This window comes from Berghia stephanieae, chromosome 11 (genome assembly GCF_034508935.2).
Source record: "Berghia stephanieae isolate SIO BIC M18660-M18661 chromosome 11, UCSD_Bste_1.3, whole genome shotgun sequence".
In the NCBI taxonomy this organism is placed as follows: domain Eukaryota; kingdom Metazoa; phylum Mollusca; class Gastropoda; order Nudibranchia; family Aeolidiidae; genus Berghia; species Berghia stephanieae.
Window position 1 is genome coordinate 42,876,134 of NC_088370.1, and position 22,828 is coordinate 42,898,961.

Below are 22,828 nucleotides of genomic sequence, written 5' to 3' on the forward strand. Positions count from 1 at the left end.
GAGCTGTCAGGACCCCTGAGAGATAAAGCAAATAGTTGGTTTTATTAGGCACTAAAAATTCCATGCATAGTGGTAAGGTGACAGAGTGGATAAGATATACGATATTGCTAGTCTTTATTTTGGTGATGTTTGTTTGGTTGTTTTGGTTTTTTGGAGGGTTTATTTTTGGGGGGTTTTTTTGTTGTTTTTTTTTAATGTTGAGGGGTGACTGGTCACATTACGTAGCAATGACTATCCCGCACAAATCTTTGGGCCTCTTTTTCGCTTACGAAGTGCCCGAATTCGCGTCAAAATATGGGACGAAGCCGTTTCGTATATGCTATTTTTAAAAATTAATTACAATGCTGTTTATTGATGAATATGATTGAAAGTTGGCACACAGTTAGAAAAAAGGTCATTTTAGATTATGTCAAGCGACAAAACTCGTGCGATTACCAGAAGACCGTTAAAAATAGATTTTTACTCTTTGGAGTCAAATATTTCTAAAACTACCGGGCGTGGAGGTTTTGTCGCTGACAAGGTAATACATGAACATTTCTTTTTTTTGGTTGTAAAATTTCATATGAATATGACGAGTACTTTTCCCGTATTTTACAAAACACCATCCTAATTTGCTCTTCAAGTTTCAATCTTTTAATCCACTTATTACGCAAGATACAACCAAAGGTCGAAAAAAAATGCCGAAAAAGCGTCCCATATTTTCGCGTTTTTTTCCTCTTTGCGGGTCATCCAAATAAATGACACCTTTGAAACGGCATAACTTGTTTATTTATGAATGGATTTTCAAAATTCAAAAACATTTTTACTCAGTGGAGACAGGGCTTTGATTTTAGACAAAAAAATTTCCTCAAAAAGAGAAAAAAACATTTTTCATAGTCATTGCTACATTACGAAAAATACAAGGAGGTAAAATGAGGTTTCTTTTTTTAAAAACTATACAAAACTTGAACGCTTGTTTTGGGTACATAATCAGCAAACAAAGCTAAATAGTGAAATGATTTTTTTGAAACTAAAAAGAAAATTTGAACTAAATAATAGAAGATAATATTATTTGAAACTTTTTTTGTATGCACAAAGAAATCACACAGCGTGTAAGGTTTTGTTGGGATTTTTTTTTTTTTGGGGGGGGGGGGGGGGGGGGGTTGTTAAATTTTTTGTTTTGGTTTTTTCATTTCTTTTTATTCATAAATTAAAAAAAAAAAAAAAATTGTTTTCTTGTTTACGTTTGTTTGATGCCGAAAAGTATGTACCTGAATATTTCTTGGCTTTTTGGGTTTTTTTCATTTTTATTTTTCATTTTTCTTATAAGTTTTGCTTGAATAAAGCAATTTCCTTTAAAAGTTGTGCACACCATAGTAACTACTAGGGCTCTTTCAGAAATAACCGAAAAATGCCCATTGCTCAGCAACCAGTGGAGATTTTTTAATTCTGTAAACGACATGATATTCCTTATTTCCTTACGGATATTTCCAGATATTATGAAGTGCATCATTTTGCACAATGAATTTCTAGACGATTTTAAAGATGGCGGCCCACCTTGAAACTTGGTCAAAGGAGGAAATCAGAGCTGTCATACGTTTTTTGAATGCCAAAAGTCTGAATCCTACCGAAATTCATAAAGAACTTCAGAGTGTATATGGTGAGCATGTTATAAGCCGTACACAAGTCTATCACTGGTGTAATTTGTTTGAAGCCGGCCATTCCGACTTGACAGAGAGGGAAGGGAGAGGGCGTTCGATAACTGCGACGTCAGAAGACAATGTGAAGCGAGTTGATGAGCTTATTCGTCAAGACAGGAGGTTGAAACTTCATGAAATCGCAAGCAGTCTTGAAATTTTGGAAACTTCTGCCCATAGAATTGTATTTGATGAACTTGGCTACAGAAAAGTCAGCGCAAGATGGGTTCCTAAGCAATTGACAGACAATCATAAAGAACAAAGATTGGACATCTGCAGGGAACTTTTGAGAAGAAGCAAGAGCTCACGCAGGGTTCACGGGCATACTGCCAACGCAGGCGGAGACTTTCTAGGGTACGATGTGACTTTTCTTGACAGCATAGTCACCGGTGATGAGACTTGGTTGCACCATTGCACCCCAGAAACAAAGCAAGATTCTATGACATGGAAACATCCATCCTCACCTGTCGCGAAGAAATTCAAAGTCATGCGGTCAGCAAAGAAAATAATGGGAACTGTTTTTTGGGACAGTCGTGGTGTTATTCTGTTCGAAACTTACAACCTGGAGAAACAATCAATGCTGCAAGGTACTGCCAAACTCTTGACAAGTTTAGGGAGGCCATTCGCAGAAAGCGCCCAGGGCAGTTGACCAACGGGGGCATTTTGCAACACGACAACGCTACACCTCACACAGCACGAGTGACGCAAGGTTGGCTAGAGAAATATGGATGGGAGATTTTGCCACACCCCCCACACAGTCCAGACCTCGCACCATCTGATTATCACCTCTTTGGGCCACTGAAACGTGAGCTGGCAGGAAAGCGCTTTGATGTCGATGAAGAGCTTGTTGACCATGTGCGGAAATGGCTACAAAACCTTGACGGAAATTTCTTCCGAGAGGGTATCTATTCCATGATGCGGCATTGGCAGAAGTGTGTCGACAGACTTGGCTGTTACATAGAGAAATGAAGGACGAGTCAAGGTATGAACACGTGCTAGAATTTTGTTGATAGCATAAAAAACGCGGATTTTACAGGCATTTTTCGGTTAATTATGAAAGAGCCCTCGTATCAAATGATCTCCAGATTTGACCCGTACATGAGAGGGTTATTTTGCATTGTCAGTTTATAAACAATATTTATTGACTTTGTTTTTTATAAAGACAATATGGCTTTCTTTCTTTTTAACCTGATATGTGACTATTGTATCAGTGTCTGTGTATGGTTAGTATTTGTGTGTGACAACAAGATATGAAGTGAGTAGAAAAGTGCCAGAAGACAATAGAGAATAAAAAATTTTTTCGCGGCGGTGGTGGGGTTTGAACCTGCGACCTTATTGGTACGACAACTCCGCCTGGCAGGTGAGAGCGTGGCTCTACCGTGTGAGCTATCCACGAACACAAAATATTCGTTTCAAACCCAAAGTCATTTCTAGATCCGTCTCTCACCCACTTCTTGAGATCGCCGATTCGCTCGCCACCATCGCGAAGTAATTTGGACCAGCAGTTAAGCTTAATAGCCAATATTCTCATCACAAACATATAACATAGAAACGATTGAGACATTGAGTATGCTCCGGTGTTTGGGGTGAATTTTTAATTCAGAAAAGTGAGTGGAGCAGGCACTTATGTTGGTAACAACAAGATATGAAGTGAGTAGAAAAGTGCCAGAAGACAATAGAGAATAAAAAATTTTTTCGCGGCGGTGGTGGGGTTTGAACCTGCGACCTTATTGGTACGACAACTCCGCCTGGCAGGTGAGAGCGTGGCTCTACCGTGTGAGCTATCCACGAACACAAAATATTCGTTTCAAACCCAAAGTCATTTCTAGATCCGTCTCTCACCCACTTCTTGAGATCGCCGATTCGCTCGCCACCATCGCGAAGTAATTTGGACCAGCAGTTAAGCTTAATAGCCAATATTCTCATCACAAACATATAACATAGAAACGATTGAGACATTGAGTATGCTCCGGTGTTTGGGGTGAATTTTTAATTCAGAAAAGTGAGTGGAGCAGGCACTTATGTTGGTAACAACAAGATATGAAGTGAGTAGAAAAGTGCCAGAAGACAATAGAGAATAAAAAATTTTTTCGCGGCGGTGGTGGGGTTTGAACCTGCGACCTTATTGGTACGACAACTCCGCCTGGCAGGTGAGAGCGTGGCTCTACCGTGTGAGCTATCCACGAACACAAAATATTCGTTTCAAACCCAAAGTCATTTCTAGATCCGTCTCTCACCCACTTCTTGAGATCGCCGATTCGCTCGCCACCATCGCGAAGTAATTTGGACCAGCAGTTAAGCTTAATAGCCAATATTCTCATCACAAACATATAACATAGAAACGATTGAGACATTGAGTATGCTCCGGTGTTTGGGGTGAATTTTTAATTCAGAAAAGTGAGTGGAGCAGGCACTTATGTTGGTAACAACAAGATATGAAGTGAGTAGAAAAGTGCCAGAAGACAATAGAGAATAAAAAATTTTTTTTCGCGGCGGTGGTGGGGTTTGAACCTGCGACCTTATTGGTACGACAACTCCGCCTGGCAGGTGAGAGCGTGGCTCTACCGTGTGAGCTATCCACGAACACAAAATATTCGTTTCAAACCCAAAGTCATTTCTAGATCCGTCTCTCACCCACTTCTTGAGATCGCCGATTCGCTCGCCACCATCGCGAAGTAATTTGGACCAGCAGTTAAGCTTAATAGCCAATATTCTCATCACAAACATATAACATAGAAACGATTGAGACATTGAGTATGCTCCGGTGTTTGGGGTGAATTTTTAATTCAGAAAAGTGAGTGGAGCAGGCACTTATGTTGGTAACAACAAGATATGAAGTGAGTAGAAAAGTGCCAGAAGACAATAGAGAATAAAAAATTTTTTCGCGGCGGTGGTGGGGTTTGAACCTGCGACCTTATTGGTACGACAACTCCGCCTGGCAGGTGAGAGCGTGGCTCTACCGTGTGAGCTATCCACGAACACAAAATATTCGTTTCAAACCCAAGTCATTTCTAGATCCGTCTCTCACCCACTTCTTGAGATCGCCGATTCGCTCGCCACCATCGCGAAGTAATTTGGACCAGCAGTTAAGCTTAATAGCCAATATTCTCATCACAAACATATAACATAGAAACGATTGAGACATTGAGTATGCTCCGGTGTTTGGGGTGAATTTTTAATTCAGAAAAGTGAGTGGAGCAGGCACTTATGTTGGTAACAACAAGATATGAAGTGAGTAGAAAAGTGCCAGAAGACAATAGAGAATAAAAAATTTTTTCGCGGCGGTGGTGGGGTTTGAACCTGCGACCTTATTGGTACGACAACTCCGCCTGGCAGGTGAGAGCGTGGCTCTACCGTGTGAGCTATCCACGAACACAAAATATTCGTTTCAAACCCAAAGTCATTTCTAGATCCGTCTCTCACCCACTTCTTGAGATCGCCGATTCGCTCGCCACCATCGCGAAGTAATTTGGACCAGCAGTTAAGCTTAATAGCCAATATTCTCATCACAAACATATAACATAGAAACGATTGAGACATTGAGTATGCTCCGGTGTTTGGGGTGAATTTTTAATTCAGAAAAGTGAGTGGAGCAGGCACTTATGTTGGTAACAACAAGATATGAAGTGAGTAGAAAAGTGCCAGAAGACAATAGAGAATAAAAAATTTTTTCGCGGCGGTGGTGGGGTTTGAACCTGCGACCTTATTGGTACGACAACTCCGCCTGGCAGGTGAGAGCGTGGCTCTACCGTGTGAGCCGTGTGAACGGTAAAAAATTTTTTATTCTCTATTGTCTTCTGGCACTTTTCTACTCACTTCATATCTTGTTGTTACCAACATAAGTGCCTGCTCCACTCACTTTTCTGAATTAAAAATTCACCCCAAACACCGGAGCATACTCAATGTCTCAATCGTTTCTATGTTATATGTTTGTGATGAGAATATTGGCTATTAAGCTTAACTGCTGGTCCAAATTACTTCGCGATGGTGGCGAGCGAATCGGCGATCTCAAGAAGTGGGTGAGAGACGGATCTAGAAATGACTTTGGGTTTGAAACGAATATTTTGTGTTCGTGGATAGCTCACACGGTAGAGCCACGCTCTCACCTGCCAGGCGGAGTTGTCGTACCAATAAGGTCGCAGGTTCAAACCCACCACCGCCGCGAAAAAATTTTTATTCTCTATTGTCTTCTGGCACTTTTCTACTCACTTCATATCTTGTTGTTACCAACATAAGTGCCTGCTCCACTCACTTTTCTGAATATTTGTGTGTGAGTGTGTATGTGTGTATTTGTTTGTGTATAAATTGTTTTACTACTTTTCTTAGTACTAGCGGAGAGCTGGCAATATTCACAGAGATGTAAAGGCTATCACAAATAGGCTCTCGTCTGTTTTAATTCTTATGCTACTGCATTGTGGAAATTTACGTAGATTGAGACAAATCATCTTGGAGTCAACGGATAATAGAAAACTCGTACCATTGATAGTATTAACATAATCATGTAAATAGTAACTAATATATGATATTAACTTATTTGTCCCGTCTTGAATTTAAAGTTATTTGAAGTTATTTTTAAATTTTAAAGCCAGCATACTCATTTATCTTTGTATGAGATAATGATAATATTATAGAGAGGTGATTCAATAATTATATTTATACAACATTTATGCAAAACCATGTACTGTACCATTCTTATCTACTTTCTTTTACTTTAAAACAAATGATGAATATTTCTATGAATAAGGTGGTAAAGTACTGAGATTACGCAAAATAATTTATTTATTCATCAGAGGAAATATTTGCACACTGCAATAACACGATTTTTACTTATTATCCCTCTCTACTTTTATTATAACCTCATTTAATCTTTACCAGTTTATAAAGTATCTTCATACTCATTTGATATTTTATTTATATCGAAAACATCCTATTGCAAGAATTCAATTATAAGTGTATTATCGACACAAAGTCACCATATATCCGCTCGTTGTTCCACTGTCCTTTTTAAGATTTTTAATATTCTTTGCCAATTTTTATATAATTTCATTACATTTGATATTTCTATTATATATTACCGAATTGTGTTGTGATACTGAATCATAATTTTCATACAAGGATGAATAAAGTATATATTATCTTTCTTACTTGTATATCATTCTGTAAAGAATAGTTTTCTAATTTTTTAGATTTTGCCGGTAATTCTGTGCTGAACGATAAAAAGCGAACATTGACTTTCGGAAAAATGTTGATACTCAAACCTATTTTTTTTTAAAGTATAAATTAGATAGATTATTAATATTACTTGCTCATATCAAAAGAGATTAGAAATTATATCATCATTTTTTGTTGCTGATGATATTATTATTACTTGATAGTATCAGGCGAGATTTTAAATGACGTCATCATTTTTTGTGGTGGATGTGCTAGAATTGTGTAGAATCAATTATACTCGCAATGAAAGTCAAAAAGGACTAGGTACTAGATCCTAGCGGATTTAGTATTAATTTGAGTCAACAGATGATAGAATTAGCCTTAAATCAAAAAAGGTTAGAATTAGCCTGAAATCAAAAAAGGTTAGAATTAGCCTTAAATCAAAAAAGGTTAGAATTAGCCTGAAATCAAAAAAGGTTAGAATTAGCCTGAAATCAAAAAAGGTTTGCAAGTTACTCCTATATCAGTCTGTAAGAAATAGTTTTATCATTTCAGACTTGCCAGTAAGTTGTGCTCAATGATAAAAATTTAACATTGGCTGTTCGGAACAATCTTGATCCCCAACCCTATTTCTTTTTTAAAGAATAGATTAATGAAGCTGACATCACTTAGCTTTTTGTTATTGTTTTTAGACGTTCAACTGGGTGATTTGTTCTCGCTAAATCCCTTTAACAGACTGTAAATTAATGTTTAAAGTTACGCATAGTTTTTGTGTTGATATGATTGATCTGGTAAGCAGAACAGGGGAGTATTTTACATAAGTGTATAGCATCAATTTGTTGCTGTCCTTACATGTGTCTCCAGATTACTCTTGCAGTGATAATATGACGACAATGTTGGCGACGGAAGACGATCAATTCCTGAAACTAGATACGTCAGGAAAATCAGGGTGAGTGTTGGATTTGTAGACCCTCACTTTTGGGGATGAGTGGCTAAGGCATTGCATATATTCACCCAGAGCCCGCAGTCAGCATAGATTTTTATGGGTTTTTTTTTCCTGAACAAGAAACTTAGCCACAGTTGCTCACCTTGCTGTACTGCTCTAAGGTTTACACTTGGACGGTCTCAATCTGATTTTGAAAACTTTCTCCTGGGCATGGAAAAAAGGTGTTGAGTTATTTATTTTATTTTTTATTTTTAAAAAAATGTTATTACATGTTTGCAACCCATACAACTAGTATCGTTTTGTGTGAGTTTTTTTTAATGTTGGATCAAAATTTGGTAAATTTCAAATTCTTTTCCGATTCAGTTTTGTAAACAAATTTTTAGTTTTTCTGTTAGCTCAATTAGTAGAGCGCTCAAAACTCGCATTCCATTTTGAGTCTTGTGCTCTTCTGATCCCCTTTTCTATCCAGCAGTGATGGGTATAGCCTTGGTTGTACAGTCCTTGGCTGAGGGGGAATAGTCAAACGTATTGTGTTAGTTTTAGGAGGTGAAATGTTTTCCTTGTAAATCATCTATCTGTTATGTACTGATCATTGTATTTTTATTTTGAACACATCTTGTAAACATTTAAGTATGTTCTTATTTAGTGGGATCCTGTGCTGGTTTCTGGATGAAACGTTTAGATGACCTTAAACTAAGTACTTTGGACAACCCGGGTAATTCCTGTTGACATAAGACATCTTGTTTGATGGATTATCTATATTTCTTCATGGAATGCCTAGGCAACTGTATCCTGGCATAGCGGTTTTTTTTGCAAAATAAAATCCAAAGTTTTGCAAGCAAAAAATATCTAAATTTACAAATATTGTGCAAAACAGATGGCGATTGATTTTATAAAACTGACAAGTTCATGAAATAGAAAAGCGTTGTGGGCCTGAGTAAGTGGTTGAGAGAGATTAACTAAAAAATTATTATTACAAAAAGCTAATAAGATTTTTAAAAATCCTCCCCAACAAAGCTGTTGCAGGCATGCTTACCCTCAATCTCAAATTTCAGGGACATTCTATGGATAAAACATCACATTCCAGGAATACATTCCCACGGGTGTCCATATCTCATCGTCCCACGTTCAATTCCCACTTTTGTCCACCTCCATAGTCCCAGGTTCACTCCCCGGTGGTGTCCACCTCCCATAGCCTCAGGTCTACTCCCCACTGAAGTCCATATCCTGTGGTTCTATGATCACTCCTCAGTGGTGTCCATCTCTCATAATCAAAGAGTTCATGTCCCACTAGTATTCTTCTCCCATAATTCTGGGTTCAATCCCCACTAGTGTCCACCTCCCATAGTTACAGGTTCTCTCCCCACTAGAGTCCATATCTTGTGGTTCCATGATCACTCCCTGGTGATGTCCACCTCCCATAGTCTCGGATTCACTCTCCACTAATGTCCTTATCCCAAAGTTACAAGTTAACTCTTCTCAGGTGTCCATATCTCACAGTCCTGGCTTCATTCTCTGCGAGTTTCAACATCCCATAGTCCCAGGTTTCTCCTTGCTTGTGTATCTATCCCATATTTACTCCCTACTAATGTCCACCTTACATAGTTCTGGTTCACTCCCTGTTGCAATCCACCTCACATTGTTCTGGGTGTCAATCTCAAAAAGTAGGTATATTTTACTCTTGTCCATTCTCAAAGTGTCTACATCTTACAGTCCCAAGTTCACTCCCCACCAGTGTCACCAGCCTCAGTGCCTCAGGTCCTCACTGATGTTCACATCCCAAAGTCCTGGGTTTTCTCTCTACTGGTTATTCTATCCCATGGTCTAGGGTGCACCAAGGTTCAATTCCCACTTTTGTATACATTCAGTCTTGTCCTCGAATTCATTCCCCACTACTATCTACAATCCAGGGTCACAAGGTTTCCTCCCCTCTAATATTGCCCACCCATTATCCTGGGTTTTATCTCCACAGATCTCCATCTCAAATGGTCCCTGGTTCAATCCCACTGGTGCTCACCAGATCCCTGGGTCAATTCGTACTAAACTTCGATTTGTTTTATTATTGAAACAGCACTAGGGCTCCGCCTCTTTATCGGCTGATCAGAAAATAAGCAATCCATTACAGTACAGCTGTTGGAAACAGGCTATAGTGATCAGGGAGCTCTTTTTGGTAATGATGTTTCTGTGAAAAAATTGCTGTGCAATTATTTCCCTTGTTACAGTGAAAAAAATCCATCCCAAAATCAAAATTAGATAGGCCTGCACAGCTGATGGAAGCTACTCCCATACACGTATAAAATCTCGAAAATTTGCAAAACATTGCAAAAAGCTGCAGATTTTGCTGCTTCAATGCAAATCAGGGAATCAGCGATGCAAAAATCACCATGCCAGTGTATCTATTGATGCTGTGGCAGAATTTTTTTTTTTCTGTTTAAACTAAGTACATTGATTTTTATGCTCTTTGAATCTACATCTGTTCCCTATTTCTTCTGTCTTACTTTTTTTTGGGTGCTTTAATTGTAAATCTAGAATATTTTTGACTATCCCATTTTCTTCCTTTTTATCTGCCCTTATATGACCTAAATGTGTTGCAAATACCGTAAAACCCTTGAAAATAACCAAAACAGCAACTTAAATACTCACAAGTCAGGCAGATAAAACAATGGTGACTCTGAGTAAGCAAGCCTTACATTTGTGTTGTCTGAGAAAAAGTTTTGAATGTAAAATAAGCTATTTTTAGAAAAATGGCAAAAGGAGAGGAAAATTGTCAGTGCGTCTTTTCAGATTTATAGCTCTTCGTTTTCATTGATAATTGATGGATCTTATGGCTGTATTCTATTTTAAAATATATATATAGTGTGTGAGAAAACAAAAATGGAAAAATTGTCACACTGTTTCAATACGAAGAAGAACAGAAACAGTTGAAAATTTGCAAGCGACAAGAGCAATACCTTAAATTAATACTTGTTAAAATTTAGTTAAAACTCATGATTGGTTAAGAAATAATACCCGTTATACCAAAGTCATGTAAAGATTAAGATATCGAAAGTTTCCAAACTTGCAGCTTATTTTTAGCAGTGTTGTATGACTAGCGAAAGAATTTACCCAGTCTTGTTGAAAACCAAAAAGTCCTATTTGGATCGCTTATAGAATAAGTTTTCCTTTTAACAATGTTACATTATTTTCAATACAATGCAGAAATCATGTTTGATTTATTTCTAAAGATTAAATGTTCTTTAATGAGTCCTGACATGAATAAAATGGACTACAGCATAATATGGACAATGATGTCAAACAGTGAAAAAAGCAGAGCAAAATAAAAGAGTAGTCAATCCAAATTTCATGGAATCGAATCATTATCTAAGATATAAGAAAATCAATTGGATCCAAAAAAAAAAAAAAAAAAAAAAAAAGGCTACTCGCAGTCATAAAGCAAAATAGGGGATTGAAAGGTCACATTAAAAGTTGAGAATTACGCCAAAATCTTCGACATGGCAAATTTGAGTGTATCTATTAAAACAATCGTCAGTAAATATTTCTCAATAATTTTTTTTCTGAAATTTTGTGTACATAAAGTTCAATAAATTGGTTCTGATTGTGATGAAATTTCAGACTTGCATCAGTTATGATCCGGGGGTTACAGACTTTTCCAGGGTTTTTTTCATCACACCCAATCCATATACCTAGAAATATTTATAAATTTATCACTTACTACAATCATTATATGTTGATACTAAAATAAAGAGCTTTTTCTCCACCTGGGCTAGTTGTCCATATATATACTGTACTGTAATCTTTGACATGTTTCTTTGTGCTAAGATTATGAATTAACATTTCAATCTGTGTTCATTTCAGCGACCGTGATTGTCTGTGGAAATTAGTGTCACTTGATGGTTATGAAATAGAGGTTGATGTTGTGGTGTCATATATGTACAGTGACGAATATCACTATTGGCCATGTGACAAAATATACCTTGAAGTCTTTAACGGTAGGTGGAGCAAATTTCTAGTCAACTGCTAGCTTGACTGTCTGTCTGTACATGCATATCTGTCTGCCTGTGCAGGCATGCCTGTCTATGCTGGCATGTTTGTCTGTATATGCAAACTTGTCTGTCTTTGCAAGCTTGTCTGTCTATTCAAGCATGGCCATCTGTCTATACAAGCAGGCCTGTCTGTCTATGCAAGCATGTATGTCTGTCTGTCTATGCAAGCATGATGTCCGTATGTCTCTGAAAGCATGTTTGTCTTTCTGTCTATGCACCCATGTCTGTTTATGTAAGAATGTCTGTCTGTCTATGCAAGCATGTCTGTCTGTCTATGCAAGCATGTCTGTCTGTCTGTCCGTCTATCTATGCAAGTATTTCTGACTGTCTATACAATCATGTCTGTCAGACTATTTGTGTCCAACCACCAAAAAACGGTTTTATGTTGGGATGATTTAGTAGCTATTATTTCAATTTATATTCAGAGATATTTATATGTATATATTTTTTTCAGGATGATACACATAAAAGGGTTGATCAATATAAATTGTCCTAATTATGAAGGAATGTTTGGATTCTCATGAAATTCTATACACTTACTTTTATTCATCTACATAGTCCCCAGTTAAAGTGGTGCGTTTCTCCCATCTTTCTTGATCTTGAAAAGTCCTTCCAAAGTAGCTCTTGGATTTGACCTTCACCCTGTCCTTACCACCTACAGCAAAAATCGTCACATTTGTTACGACACAATAATATACATTTTTATTATTCAGATTTTTTTCATAAATCACAAACTTTTAAGAATGGTCTCTGTTTAATTAATAAGACCATAAAGTTGTTTTGAACAGAGCTTGTTTGAGTTTTAAAAATCAATTTTTCTACTGGGTAAGCCTGTCATTTTGGGAAAATACTGAAAATGATCGGTAAGGAAAGAGTTAAATCAGTCTTCCAAAGCTCTTAAAAACTTCCATTTTGGCAATGGCACATTTATTATCATTATTATTATTATTAATTCATATTTGATCAACCCTCTAATGTTATTAAAGTGACCAAAGAAAACAAAATCTCACTTTTAAAATGGATATTTTGTAACAGTAACAGGTTCAATCTGACACAATAGCATTTTGAGATGGTGACTCACATTTGTTTGTAGTCGTCTGGGGTGTCTTTGAGATGGTGACTCACGTTTGTTTGTAGTCATCTGGGGTGTCTTTGAGATGGTGACTCACATTTGTTTGTAGTAATCTGGGGTGTCTTTGAGATGGTGACTCACATTTGTTTGTAGTAATCTGGGGTGTCTGAGATGGTGACTCACATTTGTTTTTAGTAATCTGGTGTTTCTTTGAGATGGTGAATCACATTTGTTTATAGTCATCTGGGGTGTCTTTGAGATGGTGACTCACATTTGTTTGTAGTTATCTGGGGTGTCTTTGAGATGGTGACTCACCTTTGTTTATAGCCATCTGGGGTGTCTTTGAGATGGTGACTCACATTTGTTTGTAGTAATCTGGGGTGTCTTTGAGATGGTGACTCACCTTTGTTTGTAGTAATCTGGGGTGTCTTTGAGATGGTGACTCACCTTTGTTTATAGTCATCTGGGGTGTCTTTGAGATGGTGACTCACCTTTGTTTATAGCCATCTGGGGTGTCTTTGAGATGGTGACTCACATTTGTTTGTAGTAATCTGGGGTGTCTTTGAGATGGTGATTCACATTTGTTTGTAGTCATCTGGGGTGTCTTTGAGATGGTGACTCACATTTGTTTTAGTCATCTGGGGTGTCTTTGAGACAGTGACTCACATTTGTTTGTAGTCATCCGGGTGTCTTTGAGATTGTGACTCACATTTGTTTGTAGTCATCCGGGGTGTCTTGTTGAGATGGTGACTCACATTTGTTTATAGCCATCTGGGTGTCTTTGAGACAGTGACTCACATTTATTTATAGCCATCTGGGTGGTCTTTGAGATGGTGACTTACATTTGTTTGTAGTAATCTGGGATGTCTTTGAGATGGTGACTCACGTTTGTTTGTAGTCATCTGGGGTGTCTTTGAGATGGTGACTTACATTTGTTTGTAGTAATCTGGGGTGTCTTTGAGATGGTGACTCACATTTGTTTATAGTCATCTGGGGTGTCTTTGAGATGGTGACTCACATTTGTTTGTAGTCATCTGGGGTGTCTTTGAGATGGTGACTCACATTTGTTTATAGTCATCTGGGGTGTCTTTGAGATGGTGACTCACATTTGTTTGTAGTCATCTGGGGTGTCTTTGAGATGGTGACTCACATTTGTCTGTAGTAATCTGGTGTGTCTTTGAGATGGTGACTCACATTTGTTTATAGTCATCTGGGGTGTCTTTGAGATGGTGACTCACATTTGTTTGTAGTAATCTGGGGTGTCTTTGAGATGGTGAATCACATTTGTTTGTAGTAATCTGGGGTGTCTTTGAGATGGTGACTCACATTTGTTTGTAGTCATCTGGGGTGTTTTTGAGATGGTGACTCACATTTGTAGTCATCTGGGATGTCTTTGAGATGGTGAATCACATTTGTTTGTAGTCATCTGGGGTGTCTTTGAGATGGTGACTCACATTTGTTTGTAGTCATCTGGGGTGTCTTTGAGATGGTGACTCACATTTGTCTGTAGTCATCTGGGGTGTCTTTGAGATGGTGACTCACATTTGTTTATAGTAATCTGGGGTGTCTTTGAGATGGTGACTCACATTTGTTTGTAGTCATCTGGGGTGTCTTTGAGATGGTGACTCACATTTGTTTATAGCCATCTGGGGTGTCTTTGAGATGGTGACTCACATTTGTTTGTAGTAATCTGGGGTGTCTTTGAGATGGTGACTCACATTTGTTTGTAGTCATCTGGGGTGTCTTTGAGATGGTGACTCACATTTGTTTGTAGTCATCTGGGGTGTCTTTGAGATGTGACTCACGTTTGTTTCATGGGGTCTTTGAGTGTGTCACATTTGTTTGTGTCATCTGGGTTCTTGAGATGGTGACTCACATTTGTTTGTAGTCATCTGGGGTGTCTTTGAGATGGTGACTCACATTTGTTTGTAGTAATCTGGGGTGTCTTTGAGATGGTGACTCACATTGTTTGTAGTCATCGGTGTGTCTTGATGTGATCAATGTGTATCATCGGTGTCTTTGAGATGGTGAATCACATTTGTAATCATCTTGGGTGTCTTTGAGATGGTGACTCACGTTTGTTTGTAGTAATCTGGGGTGTCTTTGAGATGGTGACTCACGTATGATTGTAGTCATCTGGTGTGTCTTTGAGATGGTGAATCACATTTGTAATCATCTTGGGTGTCTTTGAGATGGTGACTCACGTTTGTTTGTAATCATCTTGGGTGTCTTTGAGATGGTGACTCACATTTGTTTGTAGTCATCTGGGGTGTCTTTGAGATGGTGACTCACATTTGTTTATAGTCATCTGGGGTGTCTTTGAGATGGTGACTCACATTTGTTTGTAGTCATCTGGTGTGTCTTTGAGATGGTGACTCACATTTGTTTATAGTCATCTGGGGTGTCTTTGAGATGGTGACTCACGTTTGTTTGTAGTCATCTGGGGTGTCTTTGAGATGGTGACTCACATTTGTTTATAGTCATCTGGGGTGTCTTGAGATGGTGACTCACATTTGTTTGTAGTCATCTGGTGTGTCTTTGAGATGGTGACTCACATTTGTTTATAGTCATCTGGGGTGTCTTTGAGATGGTGACTCACATTTGTTTGTAGTCATCTGGGGTGTCTTTGAGATGGTGACTCACATTTGTTTATTGTAATCTGGTGTGTCTTTGAGACAGTGACTCACATTTGTTTATAGTCATCTGGGGTGTCTTTGAGATGGTGACTCACATTTGTTTGTAGTCATCTGGGGTGTCTTTGAGATGGTGACTCACATTTGTTTATAGTCATCTGGGGTGTCTTTGAGATGGTGACTCACATTTGTTTATAGTCATCTGGGGTGTCTTTGAGACAGTGACTCACATTTGTTTATAGTCATCTGGGGTGTCTTTGAGATGGTGACTCACATTTGTTTATAGTCATCTGGGGTGTCTTTGAGATGGTGACTCACGTATGTTTGTAGTCATCTGGTGTGTCTTTGAGATGGTGACTCACATTTGTTTGTAGTCATCTGGGGTGTCTTTGAGATGGTGACTCACATTTGTTTATAGTCATCTGGGGTGTCTTTGAGACAGTGACTCACATTTGTTTATAGTCATCTGGGGTGTCTTTGAGATGGTGACTCACATTTGTTTGTAGTCATCTGGGGTGTCTTTGAGATGGTGACTCACATTTGTTTATAGTCATCTGGGGTGTCTTTGAGATGTGACTCACATTTGTTTGTAGTCATCTGGGGTGTCTTTGAGACAGTGACTCACATTTGTTTATAGTCATCTGGGTGTCTTTGAGACAGTGACTCACATTTGTTTATAGTCATCTGGGGTGTCTTTGAGATGGTGACTCACATTTGTTTATAGTCATCTGGGGTGTCTTTGAGACAGTGACTCACATTTGTTTATAGTCATCTGGGGTGTCTTTGAGACAGTGACTCACATTTGTTTATAGTCATCTGGGGTGTCTTTGAAACAGTGACTCACATTTGTTTATAGTCATCTGGGGTGTCTTTGAGATGGTGACTCACATTTGTTTATAGTCATCTGGGGTGTCTTTGAGACAGTGACTCACATTTGTTTATAGTCATCTGGGGTGTCTTTGAGACAGTGACTCACATTTGTTTATAGTCATCTGGGGTGTCTTTGAGACAGTGACTCACATTTGTTTGTAGTCATCCGGGGTGTCCAGACAATAGATATTCATGGCCTTTGAACTCAATGAGAGTTTATAGCCAAGCAGTCCTACCTGTCCAGTAATACAGCATTTCTATTGAATATTGGATATTATATTTGTGTTGATGGCTGTCCTCGAATCCACGGAAATCCCCGATTTTGGAGTCAGAGGAGGAATTTCTCTATTTTAAAAAAATACATTTCCTCCCAATCAAATGTACTGACAGTGAGAGACTTGATGTGTAGTGGAATAAATAGTTGCAGTTTCCCCCTCTCCAGAAGTGAGATAGAGTATCAATGATATTTCATCATCTCAATTGCTCTGAAAGTGGGGGTTAATGCATGCAGTTAAAATGGGGCTTAAAGGCAATTGTTCAAACATGTTCCTCCTTTTTCATTTTTTTGTTGCCATCAGCAGTGTTGTATGTGAGAGTTGATTTGTATTCAGATTAATATTGGGGGAGGCACTTATCAATAATGATGAGAAATGAAGAATATAAAAAAGTACCGGATATCTCAGTGACTAGTGCATCCACTCGCCAAATTCTATCTCTATCTCTCTCTCAGCCAATCAGTAGATAGCATATTAATTGGATCCCCGGTTTGGCTCCCTGATACTGATGTTTTTATTACAGTATAAAATAGAGCTTTTATATAGCGCAATATCCACTAAATGTGCTCAAAGCTCTTTACAAAGGGTCCCTGACCAACAGCAGTACGTAATCGTAGAACGAGACATGACATTTTTTTCCGACAGAGACAATGCTGTTGACGGCCAGATACTCATTTTACACCTGAGTACGGTGAGAAAACGTGAGTAAAGAGTCTTTTCCAAGGACTCAACTATGCGCCGAGCGAGGCTCGAACCCAGGACCTTCCGATCTCAAAGCAAGTGTCACACCACAAGACCACATAGCCGCACATTACTCTGTGAATTCTATAAAGTAAAAAACAAAAATGAATATAACGGCTTCAAAAGGGAACAAAACACCAAACCCTTCTACAACCTACAACAAAAATAACAATAAAAACATGGCTGCATTACTTCAGAAAAACGGCAGAAAAAAAAAAAAATAAGCACATCCTTTTCTGTAATAAGATCTTTGAATGGCACTCTTTATTTGAATTCATTTCAAAAATTTCATTCATGAGCCATCATCATCATCATCATCACCATTTTAACAACCCTCAGGTCCTGATTCAAGTGCTCCTTTCCTGGGCCGTGTTTGTGGAAATTTTACATCTGATTCTAAACCGATGTTTCGGAGTTCAGAGCGAGTCCTTTACATCCACTTCCACGTTGAGGCTTACCGGAGTAATTTTGAATACTATCAGCTCCATTACTACACAAGAGAGCATCCATCAAAATCGCTGACTGAAGGTAAGGAATTTGTAACTTAATTTGTTTAGGTTTGGAATAGGGGAATTGAAATCATTGAAAACACTAATTGGCAATTTGTTCGCAACAAATTCAAGAAAGTAATTTTGGGTGAGATGATTTTCAGGTTACGTAAATCCCAAATAAATACCAGTAAAAATAGTAGTATTATTAAAGTAATAGATGAGGGCCTCAATATCACGTATGTCAGTTATCCACAAATTATACCAGTACCAGGTGATGAAAAATAAAATTGCCATAAATTCAATTTTTAAAAAAGGTTTGACGAAATATGCAGTGAAAACGTGCATAAAGCAAAATAATGCCATCACATGTTGCGAATGGTGTGGCATTTTCATGGAGGGACAAAAACATTGTGTGGGTTTTTATGGCAAATCACAGAATTAAAAGTCTTATTGGGCATAGGCACTCATTTATATTAATGATTATGCAATATTGAGAAATACCTTAAACCAAGAAAAATCTTTTGAGCCATCAACAGTCAAAATTGATCCTATAATAAAGCCTGTAAGTGTATGCAAAAATAGGCATTTTAAAAATAATAATAGATTAGACTTATGACACTTGAAAGTACCAAAGACTTTTTACTGGATATACCTTGAAATACCAATGGCATATTGGAATGGTTTCCAATTAATGGCTGTATTTATTCAAGGATTTATTGTGATAAAATGATTCACTCAATTCTTATGAAATTTGCAGGATTTAAATGATGATATGAGGTCCTGCTGTGGGTGATTCAAAGAGGAGTAGTCCAGTAAAAACAAAAAGGTTCTTTACTCACATTCTAACATTGTACTCAGGTTTAAAATATGTGACACTATTGTCCCTGTCGAAAAATATAGTAAAGCGAAATTTTAAGTCTTTTCCTATATTATGCTAAATATTGTTGGCTAAGGACCCCTTGTTAATGTTAAGCCATTTGAGCACAATTAATGGATAGTGGCTGAGTTCACATCTTTTGTGTTTGTTTTTGTTTGTTTTTTGTTGTTTTTTTTAATGACAAAGTCATTGTTAAAAAAAAATTTTAAACATACATTTAACGGTAAATTTGAAATATATTTCATTGTTAATTCAGTTTGATTTTGACGCAAGATCCTTCGATTACTTTTGAAATACAGGCGATAATGACGGCCATACCTATGACTATGATGATGATGATGATGATAAGTCTGGTACTGGTATCCTTCTAGCACTCTCCGTGTTAGTCTTTGCCTTTTGTGTCATCTGTTGTCTGACCATCATCGGGTGTATAAAGTATGCCAGAGCTAGAAGAGGCCAGCGGGAAAATGAGATGAGTACTCGAGAGTCTCATCCGTTAAACCTCCATAGGTGAGTAGGCTTTGAAGCATGTGGTGAGTGTTGTGTGTATGGATATGGGTGACGCGTTTGTATGGATGGGGATAATCTAGTTCTATTTACGAAATTTAGACTTTTTCTATTTTGATTCCTAGTAGAACACACCGGTTTTTTTTTTTATTACTGACCATTTATTTTGCTTTGTGACAATGTTGAAAATATTTATTGTATTTTTATCATGTTTCACGTGTCTGAACAAAGATTTTTTGAAAGTATGAATTAAAATATCATTGATTAATATTGATATTATTTTTTTTTTAAATAAAAATGATTATTATTATTATTATTATTATTATTATTATTATTATTATTATTATTATTATTATTATTATTATATTATTATTATTATTATTATTATTATTTATATAATTATGATGATGATTGATGATGATGATGATGATGATGATGATGATGATGATGATGATGATAATAATAATAAAGATAATAATGGTAGACTTCAAAGCCAACTTCGTTAGGGAACTGTTCAGTTATCATTATGTCTTTATTTAGCCTTGTTTCTGTGCCGAACATGATAATGATATCAGTGTTTGCAATTTAATGAGTTGCCTTAGTTCCACTATGGAAATTTATATTTAGAGTTCTGATTATATCCGGGTTTTCACTCGTGATATCTTTTTTTTATTTCTTTGCAGTTTTCGTTGTTTTATTGATATAATCAATGTGTTAATTTTTGTATACATAATGAAATGGATCAGTGAGTTCATCGTTGTTGTTGGTGGTTTTTCCATGGCAGTTAGTAGGTTATTGAGACTAAGGGCTGATATGTGTGTGTGTGGGGGGGGGGGGGGGGGGGCGGAGTTGATAGGGGGAAAGGGATTGTGGAAGATGTCATCATCTTCATTTTGTGTTTTTGAATATATGTTTTGTCTATGGTGTCATAAGGACTTGAATTCATTTGGTCTGCAAAAAATGCCTGTGGAGGTCAAGTTATTAATAGATTGAAGCAAAGTGACTAATACTAATAAAATGGCTATGATTTGTGGTGTTGAGGAAATCCATTTTTAAAATCTAAAAATTAACATGAAAAATTATTTTTCAACTGTTGAATTTTATAAAATGAAGTACAAGCTCTAGGTAGTGTATCCTGACCTCCCATGGTGAACATGAGGTCATTTGCTGTGTCTTCTATAGCTCTAAATCTGTTTTCCAATTTGCTCTCAGTCTATGTCTTGGAATGAGATAACTTAGTTTTGTCCTGGCCCTGGCCGAAGCCCTTGGCTGGGAGGGAAACAGACAAATGAATAGTTATTGTTATGGAATATGATATTTTCTTACTTATTAATCATCTCTCTGTTTTTACTGTTATATTTTTATTTTTGATATTTAATGATCTTTATGTATAAGCATTTGGGAGTGTTCCTCATGGGTGATCTTTAGCTAAGAACACTGATAGTGTGCTTTTGAAATCTACACCCATTTTCTATTTGGACCAGTTCTCTTTGTCTAACTTTTTCTTTTTTGCTTTTAAGTGTAAATCTAGAATATCTTTATTATCCCATTTTATTTTATTTTACAGGCGCTGAAATTGCCTAAATGTCTTGCAAGCACCGTAAAACCCTAAAAAAACAAACAGCTAACAAACAGAAGCACAAAAACATCACGCACAGATAGATATAAAATTTCAATTAGAATCAACATTTGTTTCCTCTGCAAAAAAAGGCACATAAAACACAGGATTAGAAAGATGTGACTTTGCTTGTTAGGAATGTTTACATACAAACATTATGGTGTGATGAATGAAAACTATTTATCACGAAAAAAAATGTTAAAAATTTGCAGTTAATATTTTTAATTTTCCTTTTATCTTCCCTAGTACTGACGGTGCCCTTAGCCAGTCTGCTGCAGCCACAGAAGCTGATGTCAATTCTGTAGGGGATCAACCACCATCTTACGGGGAGACAGTGACCAAGGGATATGAAATGATGTGATCTTGTCTACTGTCAAGCCACTACCATTGCCTTTTAATGAATAATTAAGCCTACCTTTTACTCAAGGATTGTAATTTTAATGCAATCATCAAAATGAGAATTGTTGCAAGATTTCATTTAACCTCTCTTGATAAAACTGATTTTCTTTCCCCATCTACGCAAATCATTTTATCTTCTCGAGGCTTGAAATAGTGAGGACGATGTCCTGTTTATGTACAAAGACGAATGAATTGGAAGTTTCAGGTTTTAGCCTTTATCAATTGATATGAAATACTGCTTGAATGAATAATAAGACATGAAAGGGTTGCAGAGATATATATGGGAGTGATGGGAGTTGAAATAAAGACCAGACTGGTAAAGCACCCATTGCCTGGCTACAAGAGAGACGCTTTGCCATTAACACCGTCCTCTCCTCTATAAAAGGTGATTCCAATTGTATTATCTCTATTGAGTCCCTCTCACAACTTTTGAAGTCAGGAGATTAACAAATAAACAACATGAAATTTAATTGGTGAGTTAGTTTTTTAAACTATGAGCTCTATGCTCAACACACACATGTAACACATGTGTTGATTGAGAGATTGGGTCAACTCTGATATTAAGCCAATATCAATTCAGAAAAACAAGTGGAGCAGACACTTATGCTAATACTAAACTAGAAATTTTAAGAACAGAAATTGGGCGGGGTCCTTAGACATCCCTTGGTGGGCAGGATGTCACGCTGTGTCTTCTATCCGCTTATTTCTGTTTTGCAAGTTGCTCTCTGTCTTTGTCTTGGAATGGGATTAATTAGTTTTGTCACAGCTCTGGCTGGAGTCCTTGACTGGGAGGGAAACAGTCAAATGTATAGTTATAGTTTTGGAAGATGATATTTTTTCCCTTGTAAATCATCTCTCTGTTATGTATTGTTAGTTATGTATTCTGTAAACATTTGAGTGTGTTCCACTTATTGGGATCCTTTGCTGCTGTCTTGATGAGACTTTAAGGTGATCTCAAACTAAGTACATTTTGGTATGCTCTTGGAATCTACTCTGTTCCTATTTGGACAAATTCCCCTTTGTCTTACTCGTTTTGGGTGCTTTGTTTGTAATTCTACAATATTTTGACTATTCCATTTTCTTCTTTTTACTGGTGCTGATATGACCTTAAATGTGTTGCTAGTGCCGAGTGCCGTAAAACCCTTAAAAACAAACCATCAAATGAAGACTAGAGAACTGCCTGTATGTGAGTCGACCTTTACTCACCCAACCCTAACACCGACTATATTCGTAGTTTACCCGGGTTACTTTTACCCCATGCCTATTTATTACATTTTTATGAGACAAATAATAGGCGTAGTATCAAAGCTAATGTTTTTAGTTTTTTACATGTTAATGATAGTTGAATAGGAACTATCTATGTACATGCTCATTTTTAATACATTTTTTTTCTTCCAATTTTGAAAAGTAGCAACAAATCTCTAGGAACTATCCTGTCATATTCATCTGATTTGTTGTCATGTCTTTTGATAAAGGGGACACCTGAAACGTCTGGCCATCCATTATTGTAAACAAATGGAGCACAATGT

The 22,828-nt window shown here is 37.2% G+C and overlaps 1 protein-coding gene across 1 annotated transcript in view; it reads left to right on the forward strand.

Moving 5' to 3' along the window:
• LOC144957135 (uncharacterized) overlaps window positions 1–22,453 on the forward strand; it is an 84,807-nt gene extending 62,354 nt beyond the window's left edge. The window contains exons 24-28 of the mRNA XM_078888156.1: window positions 7,692–7,776; window positions 11,629–11,762; window positions 17,747–17,935; window positions 19,075–19,285; window positions 21,147–22,453. Of these exons, the coding sequence (XP_078744282.1) occupies window positions 7,692–7,776; window positions 11,629–11,762; window positions 17,747–17,935; window positions 19,075–19,285; window positions 21,147–21,261 (734 nt within the window). The 3' untranslated portion in view covers window positions 21,262–22,453. The remainder of the gene's footprint in view (window positions 1–7,691; window positions 7,777–11,628; window positions 11,763–17,746; window positions 17,936–19,074; window positions 19,286–21,146) is intronic.
• Window positions 22,454–22,828: the final 375 nt, after the last annotated feature.